Below are 23,587 nucleotides of genomic sequence, written 5' to 3'. Positions count from 1 at the left end.
GAGTAAGACAAAAAAAATACATTATGTTTGATAAAACAATAACAACAAATAAGCATTTTTATGTGCAATTTTATCAAATGTCACAACTTCCAAGTTAAAAATTAAAAGAGTCTTAAGTTACTAAATGAAATAAAAAATAAAAATAAATAAAAATCCCATCAGAAACAAGAGCACCAATTCATCAAAATTGATGTTATAAAAATCAAGTGATGTTTACCATATCTTTTTCCACTGGCAAACATACTTACCCAAGTGTGTGGGCTAGCACTATTTCATCATCTAGCATTATACCATTTCTTCTGTGGATGAACTGAAAGGTATTTATCATTTCAGAAAAAAATCAGTGTGATAAAAACCAAGTCAACAGCCATCAATCTCTGTTGACCTAACAATAAATGTTGCCACTATCTAGCCTATGTGTCAAAAACATGGTTTTCATACTATGATTTTCAAAGCAAGGAATAGTTTCCTGGTTAGGAAATGTAAATTTCTTATGCTGGTGAGAACTGAAAGAAATGAAATTTTAAGTTAGTAAAAGAATTTAACAGCTACATTCTCCCTCTTTGCCTATCTCTCCTAAATACAGAGCAGACATCCTTCAATGAATTTTCATTTATTCACTGTCCAGGCTATTACATTCAAGCTGGAACTAATGGAATTTGCAGAACACAATTCCTTCTCATTTATAAGTTGTCAGCAGGAAATCATTTAATTTTTCTTTCATTTAACAATCACAAAGCATCCAACAATTTAACCATAATGTGCTACTCTTACTATTTTTTTTTAATTTTCCTTTTCTGTTACATTTCTAACTATAAATGTGACCATCCTAACGTTTTCAGTATATCAAATATTCATAGGAAAAGTAGGTTAGATGTTAGGATGAAAACAGTAGCGTGATTTTTTTTATTTTTTATTTTTAGATGCTTCAGGGGAAATCCTAGTCTGACTCAAGTCAGTATACTGACCTCAACAAGATAAAGGGAATCTGAGCTTATTAATATTTTCAATGTATCTATACCTTTAGGTTTCCTTATAAAATCAGTTTTAGTGTTATATGCAATATCAGAACATGTTAAGATGAACTATTCACTTGATCTGCAGGTACTCCTGAGCAAAATACAGCCAAAATGCAAACAGAAAAGCAGTTTTCAACAAAATCACAAGGTCAGTTGCACATAAAATCACATGAAAAACAGTTATTTGAAATATCTAACAGAATGTATGTTACTACAACTGATCTAAATGAACAATTCACTAACCGAAAGGCAACAGTATTCAACAAAATGTGGACTACCTACCTTAAATATACAAGAGCCAAACAACACCGTGCAGTTAAGATTCATGGGAGCAATATTTAGATCAAGCCACGAATACTGTGTAGAAAGGCTAGGAAGCATGGGAAGCATGTCACTGGGTTAAGAAACTAACAAATCAATCACGATATGAAAAAGACTTGAAAAATATGCAACAATCTGAGAGATTTAGTATGACATAGTGGCAAAATAAGATTGTCAGGTGAGCTTTATGCTGCTTGTTCTATCTACTTCATCTTCCATGAATGTATTATTCTAAAATATACAGGTAATCTGTACTTCCAAATTTTAACAAAAACTGTCACTTAACTGTTTATTCACTAAGATTCATTACATTTATCAGATAAAAAAATAAATATCCATGAATTTGTACATAAATCTAGTGTACATAAATATAACTACCAATGATATGTATAACCTTCTAATGTGTTGATACTGCAATTTCATAACTCAGTCATCACATAGTGATGTGAGAGACTTTCACAGGTAGTACCACACAATATTTCTTTGTATATTTATTAAATGTAAAAAACTGGGTCACAAAGAAATTCTGTCAGACATATCTGGTACCAAGACTGTTGATGGCAGAATATTATATATTATTTATATCTGAAGAAGTGATTGTCTCTTTTTCTGAAAAAATAATGATATCAAAAAATCCCTGTAGAATTGTATTTCAGTTTTATAGTATCAGAAATGGTTGTAAAGCCAGTTTAACCTACCTAAATTAGCAATAATTCCAAACCAGACACCCATAATTGATATATAAATATGCATCCAACTTTAATATCAATTTTAACTTTAGCTGCTGCTCTTGAAAATATTAAAACTAGAAGTCATATATGTATCCTCCTCCAACTTCATGTCTTTAGCCTACATAATAACAAAATTCTAGAAATCATTAAAGTGGGAAAGTCAAACAATTCCAAATAGTTCTAAGGGAAATTGTGATAGGTTTGTAAAGCAGAGAGAACTATAGGGCAGAGAAGGGAAGGGCACAAACTATCAGAGTCACAGGGACTAACTACTGTCCTGTATTTCCTGTATTTTAACTGTTCATCCTGAAGTAATTTCTATGTTATATGTGTGCAATTCAGACCAGTAATTCTGAAGCACCTTCAAGTAGAGGAGCAGAAGGTAAAACTGAGGTCCTTTGAACTACAGAGCGTAAAACTGAGAGCCAAATGTAGACATGCTCTCATTTGGAGTCTTGGCAAATTTACAGCAAAACTGATATGTACCTGATACTTGATATTCAGCTTGTTGTCCAATGCACTGACCACTCCTATTTGGATTCAATGACATGACACTGAAGCAATGCACAAAATACGTATTTGGTCTGTCCAGGTTTAGCAAAAACTTGAATCAGATACACAGTAAGATGTTCCTTCCTAAAATGTCTATGTCAGACAAAGCAAAATAACAGCCTCTACAAGTAAGCCTCTCCTCATACTCAGAAGAAAAATGACTAGGAAAATCTAAATGAACATCTGGCATTCCAACAGCTCTGTAGCCCCAATGGTACTTCTTTCTTGTAACATTCATTTTCCCCTGTCCCAAGAAAGGGGACTGTGAATGAAGTTCATATAATCCTATTTGGTCACTTCTAACAAGGAATATCAATATTGTTCTTCCATAAAAAAATATAATCACAGGAATATATTTAATTTCCAAACATCTGTTACTGCTATAGTGTTGCTACAAATTTTCTTTTTCATCCTGCTGGGTGCAGAACAAGACACCAAGACACCAACTCATGCTACACTGTCTTTGGTCCTTCACACAGATAACTAGCATAAATTAAGAAAAGACTACTATGCATCCCTGGAAACATTTATGCAGTGAAGTAACAGTCTAAAGATTACTTGCCTTTTCGCATTCCCAATCCTTATTTCTTCTTCCCTTTTGCCAAACTCTCTGTGACTTTTTCTTTCTTTCTTTTTTTTTTTTTTTTTTTTAATATATTTTGAGCAGTTCTGTCAGCATGTTTTGGAACCTTTTCTAATCTAAGATTTCATTATCTTCTTTCCTTCATCTTTGAATGGTCTGTCACTTGCAATACCCATCACAATGAGCTACCTGAGTGCATCTTTGATTTTCAACTGCCAACTGAGACTGCCAAGGTCCAATTTTTTTTCCCCCTTCCCACTCATTTTCCAATAGTCAGCAACTACCTTTTTTTTTTTTTAATTTATTTTCACATAGCAAAGGTGCTGACCCTGAATGGACCTGAGTGCTTTTAGAGATAAAAGACACTCAAGGACACTCAGTTGTTCACATGAACAAGAAAAAAAGTTTGAAAATGTAAATAACTTACGACTCCTACAGAACGAACATTGATACAGATAACTGTTATAAAGTCGTGCCCCTAACTGAATAAAACAAAACCTTTTAAATAAACAACTTGTAAACTAAAAATTAACTGGCAATGAGATTAATGTACTTGTTTATTAGAGGTAACTAACATCATAATATTGATTGATAGAAAAGCCCAGGTCTCATTCTGAAACAGATGCTTAGGTTAATTGTTTTTGTACAGGGGAAAAAAATGTGCTTTTACTTGAAGGAGGGCTGCCAGACAGGAAATGGCTCCAGAATAATGGGCAGGTGATTGTATCACTAAAATGTTCCATCTCAGCTAGGAAGTCCTCCTAAAAAACAGGTACTTCAAGCACAAATGCATAACTGCATTCAACTAACTCAGGGGTCACTGTAAGTCCATCTACACATATCCACTAGTTAATTCTCATTTTTTTTTCCCACAATTGTTTCATTAAAAATTATCCTTAGGAGACAAAACAGATGAATATTTGTATATTAAAGGACAGAAAGGAACATTATTTAAAAATTGTTGATATATATTTTTAAGGTTTATATCCTGGAAAATAACCAATTATTAGAGAAAATCAAACGACAACCAAAGAGGTGCCAGGAGGAGGAGAGTTTGGGAAGTCTGTAAGCTGTCATTCTTTAAAGTAAAATGGAGAAAAAGGGGGGAAAAGGGGAGGAAGGGAAAAAAGGGGAAAAGAAAATAACTGGTTAATGAGGCAGTATGAGAGGAGACTCCAGGGCAGTAGGACACACCAAAGATGACAGGACACCAAGACTGCAAAATGTCCATCATCCTGAAGAGAAGTATAACAAAAGCCTTTTATATATGAAATATTACCCAGTGGGGATATGAAAAATGACTAGAGATGCACTTAGAGAAAACACTGAAATCTTAAAGCTGGTAAGACAGAGGACAGATAACTGAAGGTACACAGGTGTTTTCTGAACAGGAGAATAAGAAAATTAAGTTCTGAATAAGATGCCTAAGAGCTAATTTATTCATTTTTTTAATAAAATGTGAGGGAAAGACAGAGGGACATACTGATTCACAAGAGCGTGAGAAGACCATGAAGATAAATGTGTATTTTATGGATACGTTTTGAGAGATGCATTTTGGGATCTTCTATTTATGAGGGAAATACATTAGAAGTAAAAATTGCATTTTACTCTGTGGTAGACATCATTTTAAAATAGATGCTTGTACCACTGTAAAAGAGCTAAATACTTTCTAAGGATGAATTTCCTACAAAAGAAGAGGGAAATTAGGAAAAAAAAAAAACATAAAAGAATGAAAAGATCCATGAAAGGCAAGATGTAAAAAAACTAAAACCAATGCGTTGTTATTGATAGAAACAGTAATCTGAAAGGATCCAGTGTCAGGCAAAAAAAAATTAACCATATCTAATTTGTTGTAAAACAAACTGACACCGAGAAACAACTACACATCTGCACACTATACAAAACAATAAGAAGCTATCTAACCTGAATTTCAAATTGATTGATGCAAAATATCTTCATGATGCACAGAAGAAAGTGTAATTTATTCTCCAATGAATACATATGAATAAAGTACAAATAGAAAATTACTAGTTGAGTAGTATTAACTATTTAAATATTCTTTTAATAAATAAATAGAAATGCCAGCATTTAAATTACACTGTCCAAACTTCAAGAAATATCCCCCAATAGTGGGAAAAATTCTGTGATTTATACTTTGCTAGAGAAATGCCTTATGATAAAATTATGCATTATTCCTTCTTAGTAATTATGATTGAAAATGAATTTATACAGCAGAAAGAATGAAGACAAGTAAAGCTGAATAAAAGGATAGTAACCACATCCTTAAGTTATATTCTCTGTGTTGTTATAAGCTCTACAGGCTTTGAATATTGGACATACACACAAAAAGCCATTTCCTCCAAGGATATTCAAATCCACACATCTACATGAAAACTGTTCCTTGTCTTTCCCTTTGATTATCTATCCTCCTGACTTCAAAACTAAAACCAAAACATATCACTTGTGAAGGCGATGCTCCTTTCAAAATATTAATAATAAGTACAATGCTGGATAACATGCTAACATAGATGCTACAGTTACAGTATGCATTCATTCACCCACTTTTTTTTTTTTTTTGGTAAACTACCCACCTGCATTTGTCAAGAGGTTTAAACCTTACCCATATTTATTAGTTATTTTCTTCCACTTATTTTTTAATATTTAATCTAATGCAATGTATAATTTTTTTTTTCAGAATAAAATATCTTGTATCTTAATTTTTATTTTCTGTATATTTATCTATAATTTAACAACTTTCATTCTTTTTTTTTTCTGAAGTCCAATAACCCCGGGATGTAATTTTTAGTCAATGGAAAAGCAAAAAAGGCATAATTCATAGCTGGACTGCCATTAACAGAGTAAAATTTGCAGCTGTGTTACAAGCAAGAAATTCAACATTTCTGAAATGTGAGGAAAAAATTATTTAATAATGGGTTTTACAATTCTCAAATTCTTCTTTTAATTTCAAAGCTGAAAAACAGATTTCCTTTCCAATGGGAAATCTTTCAACACTCAGATCATAGTAAATCTATTAAACCTATTTGCTATTAAAAACAAGATAAACCACCAAGACATTTGAGAAAAGAGAAAAAAAAAATAGAGAAAAAAAAAATTCATTACTGTATTGGTCTCACATGACAAAGTTTTCATAGCTGGGGGGCTTCAGGGAGGGTCCCGTGTTACATCAGGGCCAGCCCCATCTGGCTCCAAAAGGGACCTGCCACTGGCCAGAGCCAAGCCAGTGAGCAACAGTGGTTGTGCCTCTCTCTGAAAGAGAAGACTTAAGAAAGGCTGGGGGGGGAAGGAATGCTGCACCACAGCAGCTGGGAGAGAGGAATGAGAAATGGGAGAGAACCAGCCCTGCAGACCCCAAGGTCAGTGCAGAAGGAGGGCAGGAGGTGCTCCAGGCACGCAGCACAAGTTCCCCTGCGGCCTGTGGAGAGGCCCCTGGTGGAGCAGGCTGTCCCCCTGCAGCCCATGGGTGCCACACGGAGCAGATCTCCACGCTGCAGCCCATGGAGGAGCCCCTGGTGGAGCAGGGGGATGTGGCCTCGAGGAAGCTGCGGCCCATGGAGAGCCCCCGCAGGAGCAGGCCCCGGGCCGGAGCTGCAGCCCGTGGAGAGGAGCCCACGCAGGAGCAGGTGGTCTGGGGGGAGCTGCCACCCATGGGGGACCCAAGTTGGAGCAGTTTGCTCCTGATGGATGGACCCTGTGGTACAAACCCATATTGGAGCAGTTCTTGAAGAGCTGCTGTCTGTGGGAAGCCCCCACAGGCTCAGTTCGGGCAGGACGGCATCCTGTGGGAGGGACCCCACGTGGAGCAGGGGCAGAGAGTGACCGTGAACCATGAAGGAGCAGCAGAGACAAAGCATTAGGGACTGACCACCGCCCCCATTACCCACTCCCTTGTACCGCTCAAAGAGAGGAGGTACAGGAGAGTGGATTCGGGGGGAGGGTGGTTTTAGAGTAAATTCTTTACTGGAAAGGAAAACAAAACCTTGACAGACTTTCAAGGTAACTAAAAATCAATCCTCTCATGCTTCCATTTAAATTAGGTTTTAAGGTCCTTTAGACAAACACCTTTCATTTTTTCCCGTCAAGTGCCTAGCATGAATCAGTATCTTTTTTCTAGACATTATTTCAAGCAATTCAGCATGTTTTCCACACAGTAGTCATACTTCACATCTACTTATTTGGCAAAGACTGAATCTCATTTAAACATTTAGTTTTATTTTGAGCTAACAAATATTTCCTTCCACACTCCCTTACAGTTCTCTGGACACAGTTTTGAAAAAAAATGATTATACAAAGATTCTGGTGAATCCTAAAGGACTTGCATGTGCTGTGAATTTACACTCACAAAAAGCCAGAGTAACCTCCTGATGGTCATTCTTCACTGTATATAGCAGGTTCAAGAACAAAACTGCCATCCCTCACGTCCTCACAGCCATCTATCAGGTAATGTAGATGAAAAAAAAGGTTTTCCCTTCAAGGAGGACAAATACAAAGCTGAGACAACAAATACACTCCATATCAACCTATTTTGCAAAGCTAAACCAGACTTATGACATCATGAATCCTTGCACTGGTTTCTGCATAGGGAGAATTCCACACACCAGAATCGATTGCAATCTTTTTAAAAATTGTCTTTTTTAAAAAATGTTTCCAATAATGTCCTGGTTTCAGTTAGGACAGAGGGAGGGGGGAGGGGGAGCAAACAGCTGTGTGGTGTTTAGCTGCCGGCCGGGTTAAACCACAACAAATAATAAAGACGTACTGAAATTCAGAGTGTTCTGGTTTGCAGTCTGTATTTTAAAATGCAATTTTCTCTGTTAGCTATTACTACCAGAAGAACATGGCCAACCTTACTGCAGAGCCAAACTTCCCATCTTGGTACAAGAGGATTCAATACTAATTGTTATTCCAAGCTGTACATAAGAGGGGAAATATTGCAGAAGCAATGGAAAGAGATCGGAGGAGCAGCAGTAATCATCTGGCTCCCAAAATAGATTTTGGCAATATATAGAGCTTAAACATGTATTACTCCGTCAAGCAGCCTAACAAATACTGGAAACCCTGGACTTGCTATTATGTCCAAGATAATTCTGGATACATATCATATTTGATGGTCAAGAAATACGCAATGAAATGCAGCCACACAGAATGATGATGATACTCCACATTCTATTCACCAGAAAATTATTTTTCCCACATTTATTACACACATTTTATTACAAACATCACAATTTAATCTTACACAGTTAAAAAAAAATAGGAATGCAATGATGTTGTGCACCCTTCTACCGTTCTACCTAAAATCCTGAGTTTTCAAAATTAAAGAACTTTGGAGAGAAAAGGCCTGAAAAATCTCTTCATTGTAGGGATTTCTATTTTGTTGAAACAAAAACCATAATAACCAGTTTTCATGGGGCTGACTTCTGGTATGGCTCCTCACATCTAACTCATCATGATGTTAAAAATATCAACCAAGTAGTAAATTATATCCTTTGAGTATCTAAAAATACTGTCTCATGCCAAAGACCCGTGTAGATGAACTCCTAGTTAAAAGAACAGGAATGACATAATATAGAAGGGTTGGTAGCTGAGTGTTCCCAATGGGTTCACTGTGAAATAACCCACAGCAAACAGTTAGGGTCACAGCTAAGGCCCACAAATTCAGAATGTTTGGCTTTGCTTATTTTTAAAAAGAACACAAACAAACAAACAAAACAAATAAATTTACCTTTCTCTGGATTTAAGATAAGTGAGAAAGAAAAATAGACTCCTCTTTAACCTCCATTCCTTCTTCCATATATGAGTTACAGCACTCACCTAAACTTGAAAGTTAAATCAAAATTGTGATCTATAATTATAAATAAAAAAGAAACATATTTGGCTGTTCATACTGACATTTAGAAAGTAAAACTTCTCTGTCTACCATATACTGGTAGATTATGACTCTGCCAAGTCATAATAGTGTGAGGCAACACCTAGAAACATTTACAATTCAAGCTAATAACCAGCCTTACTACAGATTTCAAATAAGCAAGAGCACAGGAAAAAAAAATGAAATAATGGCTGTGGTATCACTGTCAGGGGGCATCTAGAACAGATGTTCTCCAAGAGGAACAAGAGTTGGTTACAGTTCTTATGATACGGATGATTTCTGGTTTGGCCTCCTCAGTAATCACCTGATGCATCAACATTACAATAGTTTATGAAGCCACTAAATGAGGGACACCCTCCTGCCTTTTCTGTTCTTTGGTCCCACCGTTCATGCACCCCTCACAGTTCTCAGCTTCAACAGAAAAGCAAACACATACAGTACAGAAACATCAAAATGTTCTACCACCATCTATCTGTAGATTTATACAAGATGTACTGATATCAATTTTTTGTTTAAGCAAAGATGACAGTTTAGCAGCATTGTGTCTATCTGTAATAACTCAGGAACAGGCACAATCTTCCAAAATAATCTAGGATGATATAAAAATACTATATGTTTTTGTATTGTTTTTTGTCATCTATAGCTGGTATACAAGATTGGTTTCTTTTGACAAAATTAGGTTTTTCAAGAAGTAATAAATTAAGGTTGGTTACAAAACCATCTTTCTTTATCCTACCTTGTCATCTGAAACTTTGAAAATTTAAGACAGAAATCATGGTAAACTTGATGTCATGCATATTTATGCTAGATCATCCAATAAAACTAATGTAATCCAAGTACCAAAATGCCTCATGAGGGAGGGTAGCGTTCAAGTTGTTCAACCTTCTGAATTCTGAGAGAAGGAAGCACTTTCATCAAGTTAAAAAAAGCTATTTTTTGCTGCTTATGTAAAAACATTTTCATTCAGGAAGCTTTAGTAAGCTATTTGGATAAAAATAATAATTTAAATCGTAATTGTGAGAACATAAAAAGCTATACTGACCCTAGAGCTCTTTGTTTAGGCTTATGCATCAGTATTTTCCTTCCAGGTTTAATATTCAACCAGCCAGGCAGGAATACTTAGGGATTTAGCTGTAACTAACATTTGCTTAACACTTACCCCAAGCCATAGTGTTTGGTATTTAAAACAGGCTAACACTGAAAATTCATTTAAAGGTCCACTTCACTCTGCATTTTTTCACAAATATCTCACTGATTAAAATGATTGAAAATATTATAAATAAACAAATAAAACAGAATGGACAGTAATCCCCTTATGTTCATTACAAGCTTGTGGCCTGAGATACCCCACATTTTCAGAAATTGTTCAAAACTATAGAAATTCCTGTCAAAGATGATAATAAAAGTCAGTCATCAAAACAGAAAATGTAAGTTATTTCTAAAGGTTTTGATTGCCTCCCCACACTAAGCACTATTATGTCAAAACATTTTATCAACAACTGAATATTCACAAATATGATGCACCACTACAAAACTGATTCCCACTATCAAACCCATTATTAAAAAACAACACACATCCTAGGAGATTTTAAGGAGCAGCAAAATTTTGACTGCTCTCCCAATAAAAGAATGATATGAACAAACAGTATTTATATTTTAAGATCATTAAGCTATGGAATCCATCTTTTAATTGTAACTCTGTTTATGACAGTTCTAATAGACTCTGAGCAGGGGAAGTCTTTCTTATGCTGGTAGCTGTCCAAACATATTCAAAATGAAGTCATCGTGTTCAAGACATATTATTCTCCACATGTAAGCATCGTCAATCTGACACTTTAATCAAACTCTTCAGTGATAATCAAACAGTGACATGTGGAAGTAACATTTAAATTTCTGACTCAGGGGAAATGAAGCAGGAGTAACCACACCAAAAAAAAGCAGCCCTTGTTCTTGTGCTTTGCCCAGCACCCTTTCTAAACCTGTAACAAAAGCACTGACCTCTACCTAGAGCAACCACTGTAGCACTATGCATCTGTACGTTATCCATCTCAGGCAAGGAGGACAATATACGGTGGTATCCACCAGGCAGATTAGCCTGACTTGCCTTGTGTTTTGGATTTCCTCTGGCCTGCAGTTCCCATATTCTGCTTAGGGATAAGCAGGGTACAGTTTCACTGGGGATTTGGAAATGAAACTTCTGTTATTATTAACAGGAGATGCATGACTAATTCTCAGTGCATGTATTAGAAAGCTGTCCTGAGGGTCTGTTCTGTTTTAAGTAGCACATTGATTTTATTTCAAGACCTAAACAGAACTCTTGAAAAATACTGAACTAAAAGCCCAATTTGGGTCCATTTTACTGGAGTTGATCTCTCTTGCAGTGGGATTATAATCCTCAGATACAAGCTGAACAAATTCCCTAGACTTTTCCGTCTTTCCACCAAGGCTTTGGCACCAGAAACACAGAAGAGAAATGAAAAATAGGTTTCATGATATTTCTTTCTGCAGTCAAATAAGTGACAAAGTAATAACCTCGATGTAGTGAATGGATGTAGTTTTATGATTTATATTTCTATGGTGAAATAAAAGAGGCATTGCTGTATTCACAGAATCATAGAATCAACTAGGTTGGAAAAGACCTCCAAGATCACCTAGTCCAACCTCTGACCTAACACTAACAAGTCCTCCACTAAACCATATCACTAAGCCCAACATCTAAACATCTCTTAAAGACCTCCGGGGATGGTGACTCAACCACTTCCCTGGGCAGCCCATTCCAATGCCTAACAACCCTTTCAGTAAAGAAGCTCTTCCAACCTAAACCTCTCCTGGCGCAACTTTAGCCCATTCCCCCTCATCCTGTCACCAGGCACGTGGGAGAACAGACCAACCCCTACCTCGCTACAGCCTCCTTTAAGGTACCTGTAGAGTTCAATAAGGTCGCCCCTGAGCCTTCTTTTCTCCAGACTGAACGATCCCAGCTCCCTCAGCCGCTCCTCATAAGACTTGTTCTCCAGACCCCTCACCAGCTTCGCCGCCCTTCTCTGGACTCTCTCGAGCACGTCCATGTCCTTCTTGTAGCGAGCAGCCCAAAACTGAACACAGTACTCAAGGTGTGGCCTCACCAGAGCCGAATACAGGGGAACAATCACTTCCCTAGACCTGCTGGCCATGATGTTTCTTATACAAGCCAGGATGCTGATGGCCTTCAAATTAAGCAAATCACAGTATATGTAGCTAACCAAAGAACGTTATTTTATACCACATACTAGTTTGTTAGGTTTCAATAGGTGGCACACCATTTGAGAGTTAGGAGCGGGTGGATCCACACATTCATAATTTCACAGGAGAAATTACAAACTATTTTAAAAATGTACAACTGTTCCTACTGTAGTAGTCACTGAAATCTCTATCAAAAAATGACAGTTTACTTAATGTGAACAGGAAGGAAAATTACAAAAGTGTTCAAGACAGGTTATCACTCTCTTGGGTCATAAACATTTCTTGCAGATGATATTGCTTGAGAAAATTAAACTCTAGTTTTAAAAATCTATTGTTGGATAACTACATTCCAATTGCTCCCTGTGTTTCAGATGATATATGAATTTTGACACTATAAAATAAACCTGGTGACAATTTTGTGTTTATTGATATGAAATCCACATTTTTTTGTAGGTGGTATCAACTTGTTATCTCTGAAAACACCATCTGTAGCTGTGTGAGCAGAAGTTAGCCAGTTACTACCCTATCCAAGGCTTTGGCTGACACAGAATTACTGACGATACTTTCTTAGGCTTCCCATTCTTTGAATCAAACTCACTAGTTACTTAGCATGTTAGGCATTTAACTACCACATCTTTGGTAGTTAACATGATAGCTAGACCCAAACAATCATGAATTTCTCGTGATCCATATATATTGCACGTGCAAATACCTCTCTCAAGAAATTCACATTTCCATGTTTGATTATCATTTCATTAGATACTAAAGTTGCACCTCTCCTATGGAAGTCATAGTCCATCTTCATTTTTAGGTTAAGGGGTCTGTATAGTAACACTGCTTTATATTTTTTTATTTTTTATTTTTTTATAGTAGCTTTGTTTTTTATAACTTTATTTTTATATATTTATATATAAAAATATATATTTATGATTGAAAATATATAATATATATTATTATTATAATATATACATATTATATATATATTTATAGTAACTTTATTTTTTTTATAGTAGCACTGCTTTAAGGGACATAAGTGTTCTTAAGAATACTACCTACAGTGTTAAATTGGACAGAACAACAAAATATTTTACGTAGTGTTATGATGACAATCATATTAAAGTTTACATGGTGCTAAAAAAATCCTTATGATTACAGACAAGATTTTGTAACAGTTTAACAGCAAAGTATCAATACTCTGAAAAATAAAATAAAATAAAAAAGCAAAGGAAATGGCCTGTCTCTTCCCTGTAATCCTGCAATTAAGGTGCACTTTACCATTTATTAAAGCCAGAATCCCAGAGTAATCCTCTAGGTCTGTCATTCAAGCACACCATATAAGAATACCAGCTACTATGATTCTTTACCCCATCACACTGACATTTCCATTTTCATCCCTGTGTCATTTATGTAAGCCACAAGGAATGGTGGCCATGAATTTTAAAGAGCTCAGGTCACATCAGGGTCTCTTTCTTCTTGATGAGATTTTGAAAGAGGAGAAAGGCTGCATAGTTGAAATTAGCACCCTAAACAATGAACTTAAAAAATGTGGATCCTATTCCATTTTTCCTCCCTTCTTTTTAAAATTATGCAGCCATTTTGAATGCTGAAATGTCTTCTTAATGGATAAAGATTTTTTTCTATACAATGAACCCAGAAAAAAAGAAATTACTTTCATTCTGAAAGATAACTTAAATACCAAATTATGAAATACTGTTACAATTACAGACTCCTTTGCAATATATGTGTGTAAATAGATTTCATTTTAACACTATTTAGAAAGAGTTTATTCAAATTTTATGCTAATCTGTTACTACAATTCTGGAAATGTACTGCATACAATGTAAGTACTACCATCTTGCACAGAATGTTATTTGCTTGAACCGTATATGCTTTTGGGACACTTAAAAATGATTTCAGTACTCATCTCTGCCTGAGGTCAAAACCATGTAAAGAACTGTCAAGAATTATTTATATTAAGTAAGAACACAGCACAGAGAAGGAATGGATATGAAAATCAAAATATGTAAGAATTTTCTTTCACCTCCAGTTCAATTTTGGAAATTCAGATCCTTCTCTAATAGTTCTCTTTAATTATGGCTCCACCTAACTCATAAGATGAATCATATGCCTAATAGAGCATATATCTGAAGCATCATTAAAGGAAGGAAAAAAGACAGTCTCAACATCTGTACTGAAAACAGAAATGAAAAATTGGTGTGGAAGTTATTTTCTTTGAAGAATGGGACACAAATAATAAGTTTAATATTATAGTAAAATCACTTTGTTCACATGCTACTTACAGCCTTCATAAATATCTGTTGGTATGTGGACTGCTGCATGTTGGTAAGACGTTTGCCGTCGGAAAACAGGATCTTCTTCAAATACTGGTCTGATTCTCTGGCTGCCAGATTCAGTGTCATTCTTTTCAGGCTTTTTAAAGAAAGACATATGAAGTACAAAATATTACAAGGTATGCTAAAAACAATTCCTCTTTTTACATGACAGACTCATAGACTTTCTCTTATAGCTAAAATTTTGCATTTCTGTATAAACATATTTATTTGCTTCAGGTCCAGAAATGCTTGTGTATAATTCATTATGAATTACAAGTCATCCAATGGAACTCGGTGAAATGAAAAGCTGCAAAAGGAAAATGAGAGCCTAACACCTTATAAACCTAATTTCATAAGCGCATGGAATTTTTACACCCATAACGAAAGGCAACTACATTATCCTTTATTACTTGTAATAATTTGTACTGAATCTTAAATTTAAATAGTGAATATCTCAATTTTATTTCTTTAGATTATATATTTAAATTACAAATCTAAAACGATACCAGTAATGTATATTTCATAAATATATTTTTGAGAAACAGTGATGCACACACAAGACAGAGACAGGAAATGAAGACTTTTCATAAGTTCTGATTTTCACACGTTTTATTAATTGGTTTATGTTACTAATAAGTCCTGAGGAAATGTCATGTACTATTCTGGCTACAGCTGCCTGGGTGGAAAGGCTCCCAAACACTCAGGTGCTCAGCACTACCTGCCTGTCTCAGGTTTCCATCCTCCCTCACCTGTCTGCACCACTGTTTCTTGATTCCTTACAATCCACTCAGTCATTTGGACTAGGTTTAAAAAAAATTGCGAAACAGACTTTTTTATTTTTTTTTTAAACTCAGCTAAAAATTTTGTATGAAGTATGGAAACCAAAGAGGTAGTGAAGATCAATGAGGAGGGGGTAATATCTTCATCTGGCTCAGCTGCAGTTTGAACAGGACTCTCCATGGCATGAGCAGACTGCTGCTTAAATCAATAATGAGTCAGTTATGATACCAAATGATTACTTAGGCCAGCAATTGCAGGCAGTTATACAGATCTTTTTAATACTACAAAGTCATCATTTTTAAAAAAATTAATATACTTGAAAAATAGTGCTGACAAAGAAGCATCTATCTGATGAGCCAGGCACACATACATGGGCTGAGGCTATTCTTTATATACTTTCACTGTGTCTATTACCCTCTATCAATATAGACAGCTGAATTTCAATTTACCCACAAAATATCCTAATTAAACAGCAGTTTCCTCATTTGCTTCATCACAGGACCATGGAAAAATGTTATTGTAAGTATAGGTTCAAATGCTGCCTGAAGTAAGCAGCAGTATCAGATGGGTTTCAGAGGTGGTTTCCTTTGGAAACACTAAGGGCAGAACTCATCCAAACAGTGGCATCCACTGATTTCAACAACACAGCAGTCTACATGTGAGTTAATCACCTCAGGCTGCCTTCGCAGTCAATGAAGAAAAATGGACACTTTTAGAGTACAATTCATCACATCTTAATTAGATACCTATTTTCCTATGACATGACTCGTGTCTTCGAAGTGCCTCCTTCTTTCCATCAACAATAAAGGTAGCCCTAGGGCAATTACCCTAGATGTAAGTGCCTGTAACATAGCTGTCTAGAATTAGGTGAGCTACATATCACAATGCAAGTCTATTAAACTTCCGGAAGAAAAGAAAGTGGGCACTAATTCTGACTATTTTTTTTTTTTTTTTTTTTTTTAAATGCAGCATAGCTACCATATCTTATGCTAGGAAGTTAAGCTTGTTACTTATCACTTAACCCAGCTCTGATGGATGAGACAGAAGGGAAGCCACAAGTCTGAATACTCAAAGTAAGGGATGATCTTTCTAATTCATGTGTATTATGACATTAAATAATCTAAATTGATACAATGCACTAATTACTTAACAACATCATTCTCCTTGGAAAACCTAAGGCAAGATGATGCCTTTTACTTTCCTGCAGGCTATTTTCATTCATAATTCTAGTAGACACATCTACTTGATGTTTGGAGGTTTGGAGGCTGCCAGAGGACTTCTGAATAGAACAATTCTGTGTGTAGATGGTTCTAAGAAAGTAGTGTTTTAGCTTTGGGATGTGGAAAAACAGGAAATGCTTGTACCATGCAACGTGGAATGTCTTGATCCAGTATGCCACTTGCTTAACTTTACCAGAAGGTAACACCATTACAGCTTACTTTGAAGTTTGTAAACTGGAGCCAGGATCAGTAATAGTTGGTATGTGCTATAATTTGAAATGACACAGCATTATGATAACTTTAGGCAATGCAATTTGGGTCATTTTTTACTTTATTATTATTATTATTCCTACAATATTAGACACTATTTATTGGTTGATTGATTGATTTCCCAGAACTGGAATGCTGTGCAACATTAAGCAAATTCTGGAGTTCTTTTCACACGTTATCTTTTGGCTTCATGCTGCTCAAGGTAATGAGTTTGTCTAATTCTGCAAATGCAGTCTCAACAATCAATCATTCGTGTAAGAAAATTTCTCTCCTGCCTGCAAACCAATTGATTAAAGAAAACATAACACACTATTTTTGAAATTAGTACCAACAACTGCAATCTCCTGTTACTTTCACAAAACACTTCAGGAAAAAAAAAATGGGGGCCATCACACCATATTATTACAATGAAATACCACAATCAGTTGGTGTCATAAGATTTTTTTCCAATTAATTTTCCACAATGAATGCTTAGAGGGAGGGGGAACAGAAAGAGAAAGGGGATAAACCATAAGGTCCATACTATAAGGTCTTGGACAGAGGTTTTGATACTCCAGTACATTTAAATTTTTTATTTAAATTTCTGAAGCATCTGAACATTAAACTTTCATCAGTGCTTGGACTTTCACTCTGAGTAATAGGTACTAGCCTTCAGTCTTTTCTGTAACTCATGTGCTATGGAAGAAGCTTCAAGTCTGCTACCAACATTTGACTAACTTCGGTGAAACTGAAAGAACTTAAGTAATCCACCTGAACACCTTAAAGTTTCAAATACAAAGTCTATTTCCCACATTTACAACAGCGCACATACCAAGTCCCCCCAAAACAATGCCTAGTATAAAGACTGAGATTCTATTCTTCATACCAATATACCACAACACCGAAACAAGAACATGCATCTAAAAACTCTTCAATTATTATTATTATTTCAATTTAAGTGACTCACCTGCATTTTATAACTAGCTCTGTGACCATGGTGCAGGGCAGACAATCTACCAGAACTACCTATAATAACCCAGAACCTTTTACATCCCTGTTGTTGACCTTGTGGGAGGAGTTTGTGATATACAACTATGAAACCATGTATATGTCTGCCCCACAAACCCAGAAATGGTGAAATCCTCTAAAAGCTCTGTAGTTCCCTTCACACGGCATTATTTTTGCTATTAAATCTAAAGGTGTCTGAAAGAGATCTACACACAACAGGCAAGTATCAGAAACACTGAAGGCAAATCAGCATTGCACTCAGTAAACACCTCTTGGCCAGCAACACTAATGCTGTGCAAGGCCTTACACATTCCATGTTTGTAGTGGATCCTTCTATATATAGTAAAAACTATTTAGTTTTCAGCTGCCAAATATATGAAATATAAGTAAACTACTTTTGTATTAGAAAAAGAAGGATTAGGAAAGATGAAAAAGAAAAACCCCAATGTTAATAATTGTTTACATCTGGTATTTCTATCAAAAGCCTGACTAGATTGCTGCACTGGTTATTACAATTTTAATAACGATTGAAACTTTGTTTTCAGGAAAGTAGCAAAACACCTGTTCTGAAGGAAAGTAATCTGGCATGTGAACGTAATTAAAATCCAACTCCAAACAACTTCTCTCTCAAGTCAGAAACTGAAATGTAATCAATATTGGCACAGGAAAATCCCACATGAGATCGTGACTGAAGATTAATTTTCTGTCTATTCAAACCGGGTCTTCATTTATTGAATTACGTTGTTACCTACCACTGACAGTCAGCAAAATAGTTTATTCATTTCTCTGAAATGAATCTCCAGAACCATTTCTCTGTTCCTTGTAAAGCTGTTAAAAGCCATTTCTCCTTTAAGTTCACATTTGTGCAATTTAAATGCTTTCTTTTTCTTTTTTTTTTTTTAATCTTTTTTTTTTTCCATGTGTCTGCTGTTCTCTCTCAGAATAAAGGGAAAATGATATTGCAGCTAAGATTCATGTAAAGTGGATTTTTCTGTAGACATTCGTTGTGATCTTGGCTAAATCACTTATGGCATGATCTAACATAAAATGGAGGTTATCTTCCAATCAGTGATTCCAACCGTGATTTTATAAGCCAAATACATACTTGAAATAATGCAACGGCTCTCTCAAGGGCTTTGTGAACATAAACTAATTTATGTTCATATGGCAACTGGAAGCTTTATGCCAAGAAGTATCACAGAAAGATGTGCATAGCAAAGCAAACTACCATTAAATGAAAATGAAACAAAACCAGTTCTAGGAATTTAGACATAGTTTAGCTACCCATTTCGCTGCACCTAAACGTATCCCGATTCTGTTTCACAGCATTCAGTTACTTTTTTATCATCACAGAATCACAGAATGGCTTGGGTTGGAAGGGGCCTTGAAGATCACCCAGTTCCAACGCCCCTGCCATGGGCAAAGACACCTCCCACCAGACCAGGTTGCTCCAAGCCCCATATAACCATCATAGCAATATGAAAATAAGTGGACTTTGTATCTATACTAGTACATTTTCATTTAGTAGAAAAGCACTGTTTTACTGTATAAATTAGAAGTATTTTCTCTGTAAATACAAAACACTTTTTTTTTCTGCTTCTTATAGGTGCTTAAAACTGAAGATCAGAAAGCAGCTTTCATTCATTAATACCACCAGTGAAACAAACAAACAAACAAAAAGCTAAATGAAACCTTCAGTTTTTTTCTGAAGGCAGACTGTTTTCAGAAATGAGGTACAAGTTGCTGAAAGCATCAAAGCGGTTTTAGCAGCAGAACAACAGAACAGGAAGTAGATTTCCTTTTGATAATTGCTGAACAGACATCCAGCAAGAAACAAAGGCATCTACTTTTCATGCTTATGTAAAATAGAAAGGAATTCTTTGCTAGTATTTTGGACTGCCCTAGCATCTAGGGAATGTGCTTTGCATAAACCTCAGTCTCTACTCTACAATGACATTTTAGAGAATGAATGCACAGATGGAATTAGAATTATTATGGGTCCAGAGAAGCCAGAATTCTTCCTTCGTCATTCCCTTTTATCTTTCCTTGCAGATTTCCAAGGTTTTTTTTTTTTTTTTTATCTCTAGGATTTTGATCCTTCTTGATTTCCGAATATCTGTTTAAATTTCTACAAGTAAAAATTTTAAACAGTAGAGTCTCACTGCCTACGCTACTTTTTGTCCACTCATAGATCTATGCTTTAGAAATAAATGCTCTCATATTCTCTCTTCATTCAGCTATTACTCCCCTTACTCAAAATTGGTTTTGGTGGCTTGTTTTTATATTCCCCCAATAACATAATCCAATAGAACTATATATGCAGTCCCTGTAATGTTGCTTTAAAAAGACCCATTAAAAAGTTGCAGCTGGGGCTGATGGGGAGAGTAAAATATGAAGTTGCTTGAAGCACAATGCCAACTGCAGAAAGGAAAGGATGGGAAACGCCTTTCTAAGGATATGACACTGAAATTCATTTTAAAAAGGCAGCTAGAATACATTTCCAACAGCTACAAAATTCCCAATAGCATTTTAGGGAATTTAATAACTGCACTGCTTTCTGAAAACTTTTTTTTTTTTTTTTCATTTATTTCCTTTCAATATATGTGATTTTCCAGAAGTGGGAAAATTGCCAAATGGAATTTAGGTGGTTGTGACAGAACTGCAAACAGTTTCCTTCATTTTTGTTTGTGTGTCAGTGGGTGACTGCAGTCTTTATGTGGCTACATTAAGATTTTAAATAAACTGTCATCCTTCTGTCTACTCTAGGCTCCTAATGACAAAACTCTACCAAGAGTTGTAGTAAGAAAACATTTGGCTTCAAACTTAAAGATTCTTACTCTTTCTGTTAGACAACAGAGGTGTTAAACATAATATATAGGGCCTGGGTGGCATAAGATACAGGGAAATATTTTCATTCGGAAATGCTAGTATGTCACGATCAAGGATAATTTATTTAGAATGTATACACTGCTTTAAATGTTTCCATATTCTTTGAAATCAGCAGTTGGTTATTGGATATCAGTAAGAAAATTAATGGAACTCTGGACTGAGTGCTTACCTCTTTAAAAAAAATGTATTTATTTTATAGCAGTCATTTTATTTTCAGCGTTCTGCCAACTGAATAATTTAGCATGTACCAAACTCAGAGTCAAACTAATTAAAAAGCATTTATTTGCCTCTTTAGTTATTTCTCTGAATGCAAACTATCCTTTGTTGATAATCATTTCTATATATCTTCTCATAGACTTGTCCCTGTATACTCTTCTAAAAAAGAACTATGTTCTTTTTTTATGGACGGTTCAAAACCTGCTTTATGCATTCCCTTATCAGACATTCATGGTTTGCAGCTTCTGATGAGACTTTTTAGGTACACAAAATATTATATATCCCAATCATTGTAGTGTTTCCCTTTTCTTTGTATCTCAACCTACTCACCAAACTCATTGCATCATGAAATATATGGTTTCTTGAATAAATGAATCCTTGATGTAATTCACTTATCAAACATAAGGACGTGGAAATTCTGGCCTGCAGTAGCAGAACTGTGAATCCCATTATAAAGGATCAGATGAAAAGGATTGTGTGTTTTTTTGTTTGTTTGTTTTTTTCCCTAATTTCTTCATTTGGAGAGAGTTCTAAAACAAAGTTTTTCAAATCCACTGGCTGAAAGAGCTAATATTCAATCTATGAGTGTGCCTTAAATAACTGTGACTCAGGGAATTCTAGTTTCTTAACAATAATAAAACTATTTTCTTGATTTCTTATTACATGGAACATTTTCAAGACATAAGAAATCATTTGGCAATAAGCTAAAAAAAATCTTAGAATGAAAAAAAAAATTATAAAGGAGTTAATGAAAATTATAACTGCACTTGCTAATGATTATACCTGCATTTTTTTCACCCATGTTGTCAAGATAAACTTTAAAAGGACTGATACCACGATTTTATTTAAAATCATATCCACAGGACTTATCCTTGTGCAAATCATTAAATAAAACTTCTCTAAAATTTTGCGAGGAGGAAAATGAAAGAGTCAGCCTGTTTTCAACATGATGAACAACTACCCAAGCATGCCACCGTACACGTGCTTGTGATTTAAAAAGACAGACTCTATTTTGCAAGTGCCCTAACAAGTTGAGGCTAGGGAGAGTAGATCAGGCATCAGGATAGGGGACTGAAAATCTGAAGTCACCAGAGTATATTAGCAATTAACGGAATTTATTTTAAAGAGACCTATGCAGTCAGCTTTTCTTTCCTAAAACTGGCACAATTTTTAATGTTGAAATCTTGATTTCTTATTTAATAATCAAACCACAATTGAAAGTTATGTTGTTTTCTCATTGTTACAGATTATAGCTGATCTTCACCTCAAAGTAAAGTTTGCTTTTGTAACATCAATATGTAAAAATTAATTTATTCCATCTCCAATATTCTCTTTAACTACAAGGGCAGGCAAAATTAAATACATATTTTAAACATTTAGGCACATAAGACATTTATCTTCCTAAAGATGTGTGACTTTTTTTTTTTTTTCCTCCGGTCATCAGGAACCTCTCCCAGTGTTTCAAGGATGATGGAGAGCTGCCTCATAATGACATCAGCACCCTTGGATCAATCCCATCTGATCCTGTGGACCATCCCAGCTGAACTTTGACCTTGCTAATTCTATCCCTGCAGGCTCAGGCAACATCTCCGTACCTCTCCTGGGTAGCACATCCTGGTCACGAGCTCGGGGTCATGACGTGTAAACCCATCTGAAACTCTCAAATTCACCTGGTTCTCTTCTATATTGGGTGATGCTCTAAGAAAACTCAGGGATTTAGGACCAGGGTGGTCACTAGGAGTGATTTTCCTGCCATCCCCTAAGGTATCGTGTATTAGGTAAGCTAACTGCTTCAGCCCTAGACTGGTCTGACTTTGGCTATGGCTTGACTGGACAAGATGATGTCATTAGACACCATAAGGAATATAAATATATATGTACAGTCATGTTAGTATAAAAGCACATCTTAACTGATTTAAATGTTACAAACAGTTCAGAAAAGACCCAGCAAATTGTTGTTGCTTTTTTTTTTTAATCCATAGCCTCCTTCAAATCATTGTACTCACATCCCATTAAAGTACTAACAATAATAAAAGAAGAAAATATAATAAATAAAAATAAACAACGCATATTGGTTGTAGCCAAAAGTCCTGCAGAATACCCGATCATCTACAGTTCCAAGACCAAAATGCATTCTGGATAATTTAGATTTTTTATACAACGTCCAAAGTAGGAACTATTCTACTTTTATTGGAATAAATTGCACCATCTTTCACCACCCCCACATCTGATTAAAGATAATATCCCTTGAGAATAAGAACTGTTAAATCATCTTAATGCTTCATCAGGAATTAGTCATAATACCCACTGACTGTGAACATTTAATTAATCTGATTTTTTCATCTGATGCAGTTGTCTTTGCCATGCTTTGCTAAGCCATCGACTGATCCTGTTTCACAGCACATTCTTATCTTCATCATACTGGTTGGAGTCCAGATTTTGTACATCTCACAGCATACCAATTGGCTGTTGCTCTTTCTTCTTAATTTGTCAGTCTTCTGTGTCAATAACAACATTAACAACAGTAAAGCCCTCTTTGAGAAGGAGGTTGGACTACATGACCTCCAGAAATCCTCC

At 35.5% G+C, this 23,587-nt stretch overlaps 1 protein-coding gene across 12 annotated transcripts in view; it reads right to left on the bottom strand.

The window, feature by feature from the left end:
- The window catches only part of CACNA2D1 (calcium voltage-gated channel auxiliary subunit alpha2delta 1), a 415,542-nt gene that overhangs the window by 161,001 nt on the left and 230,954 nt on the right, over positions 1–23,587 (bottom strand). For all 12 annotated transcript variants that reach the window (XR_014578635.1, XM_083821360.1, XM_083821361.1 and 9 more), the window contains one exon: positions 14,616–14,745. Coding sequence is in view for 11 of the 12 variants with exons in the window: in XM_083821360.1 (XP_083677486.1) it covers positions 14,616–14,745 (130 nt within the window). In the remaining variant the exon portion in view is untranslated. The remainder of the gene's footprint in view (positions 1–14,615; positions 14,746–23,587) is intronic.

The sequence above is a fragment of the Anser anser genome, assembly GCF_964211835.1.
Source record: "Anser anser genome assembly, chromosome: 1".
Taxonomy (NCBI): Eukaryota; Metazoa; Chordata; class Aves; order Anseriformes; family Anatidae; genus Anser; species Anser anser.
Note: the sequence above shows the minus strand (reverse complement) of the source record. Positions and strands in the feature narration are given on the sequence as shown.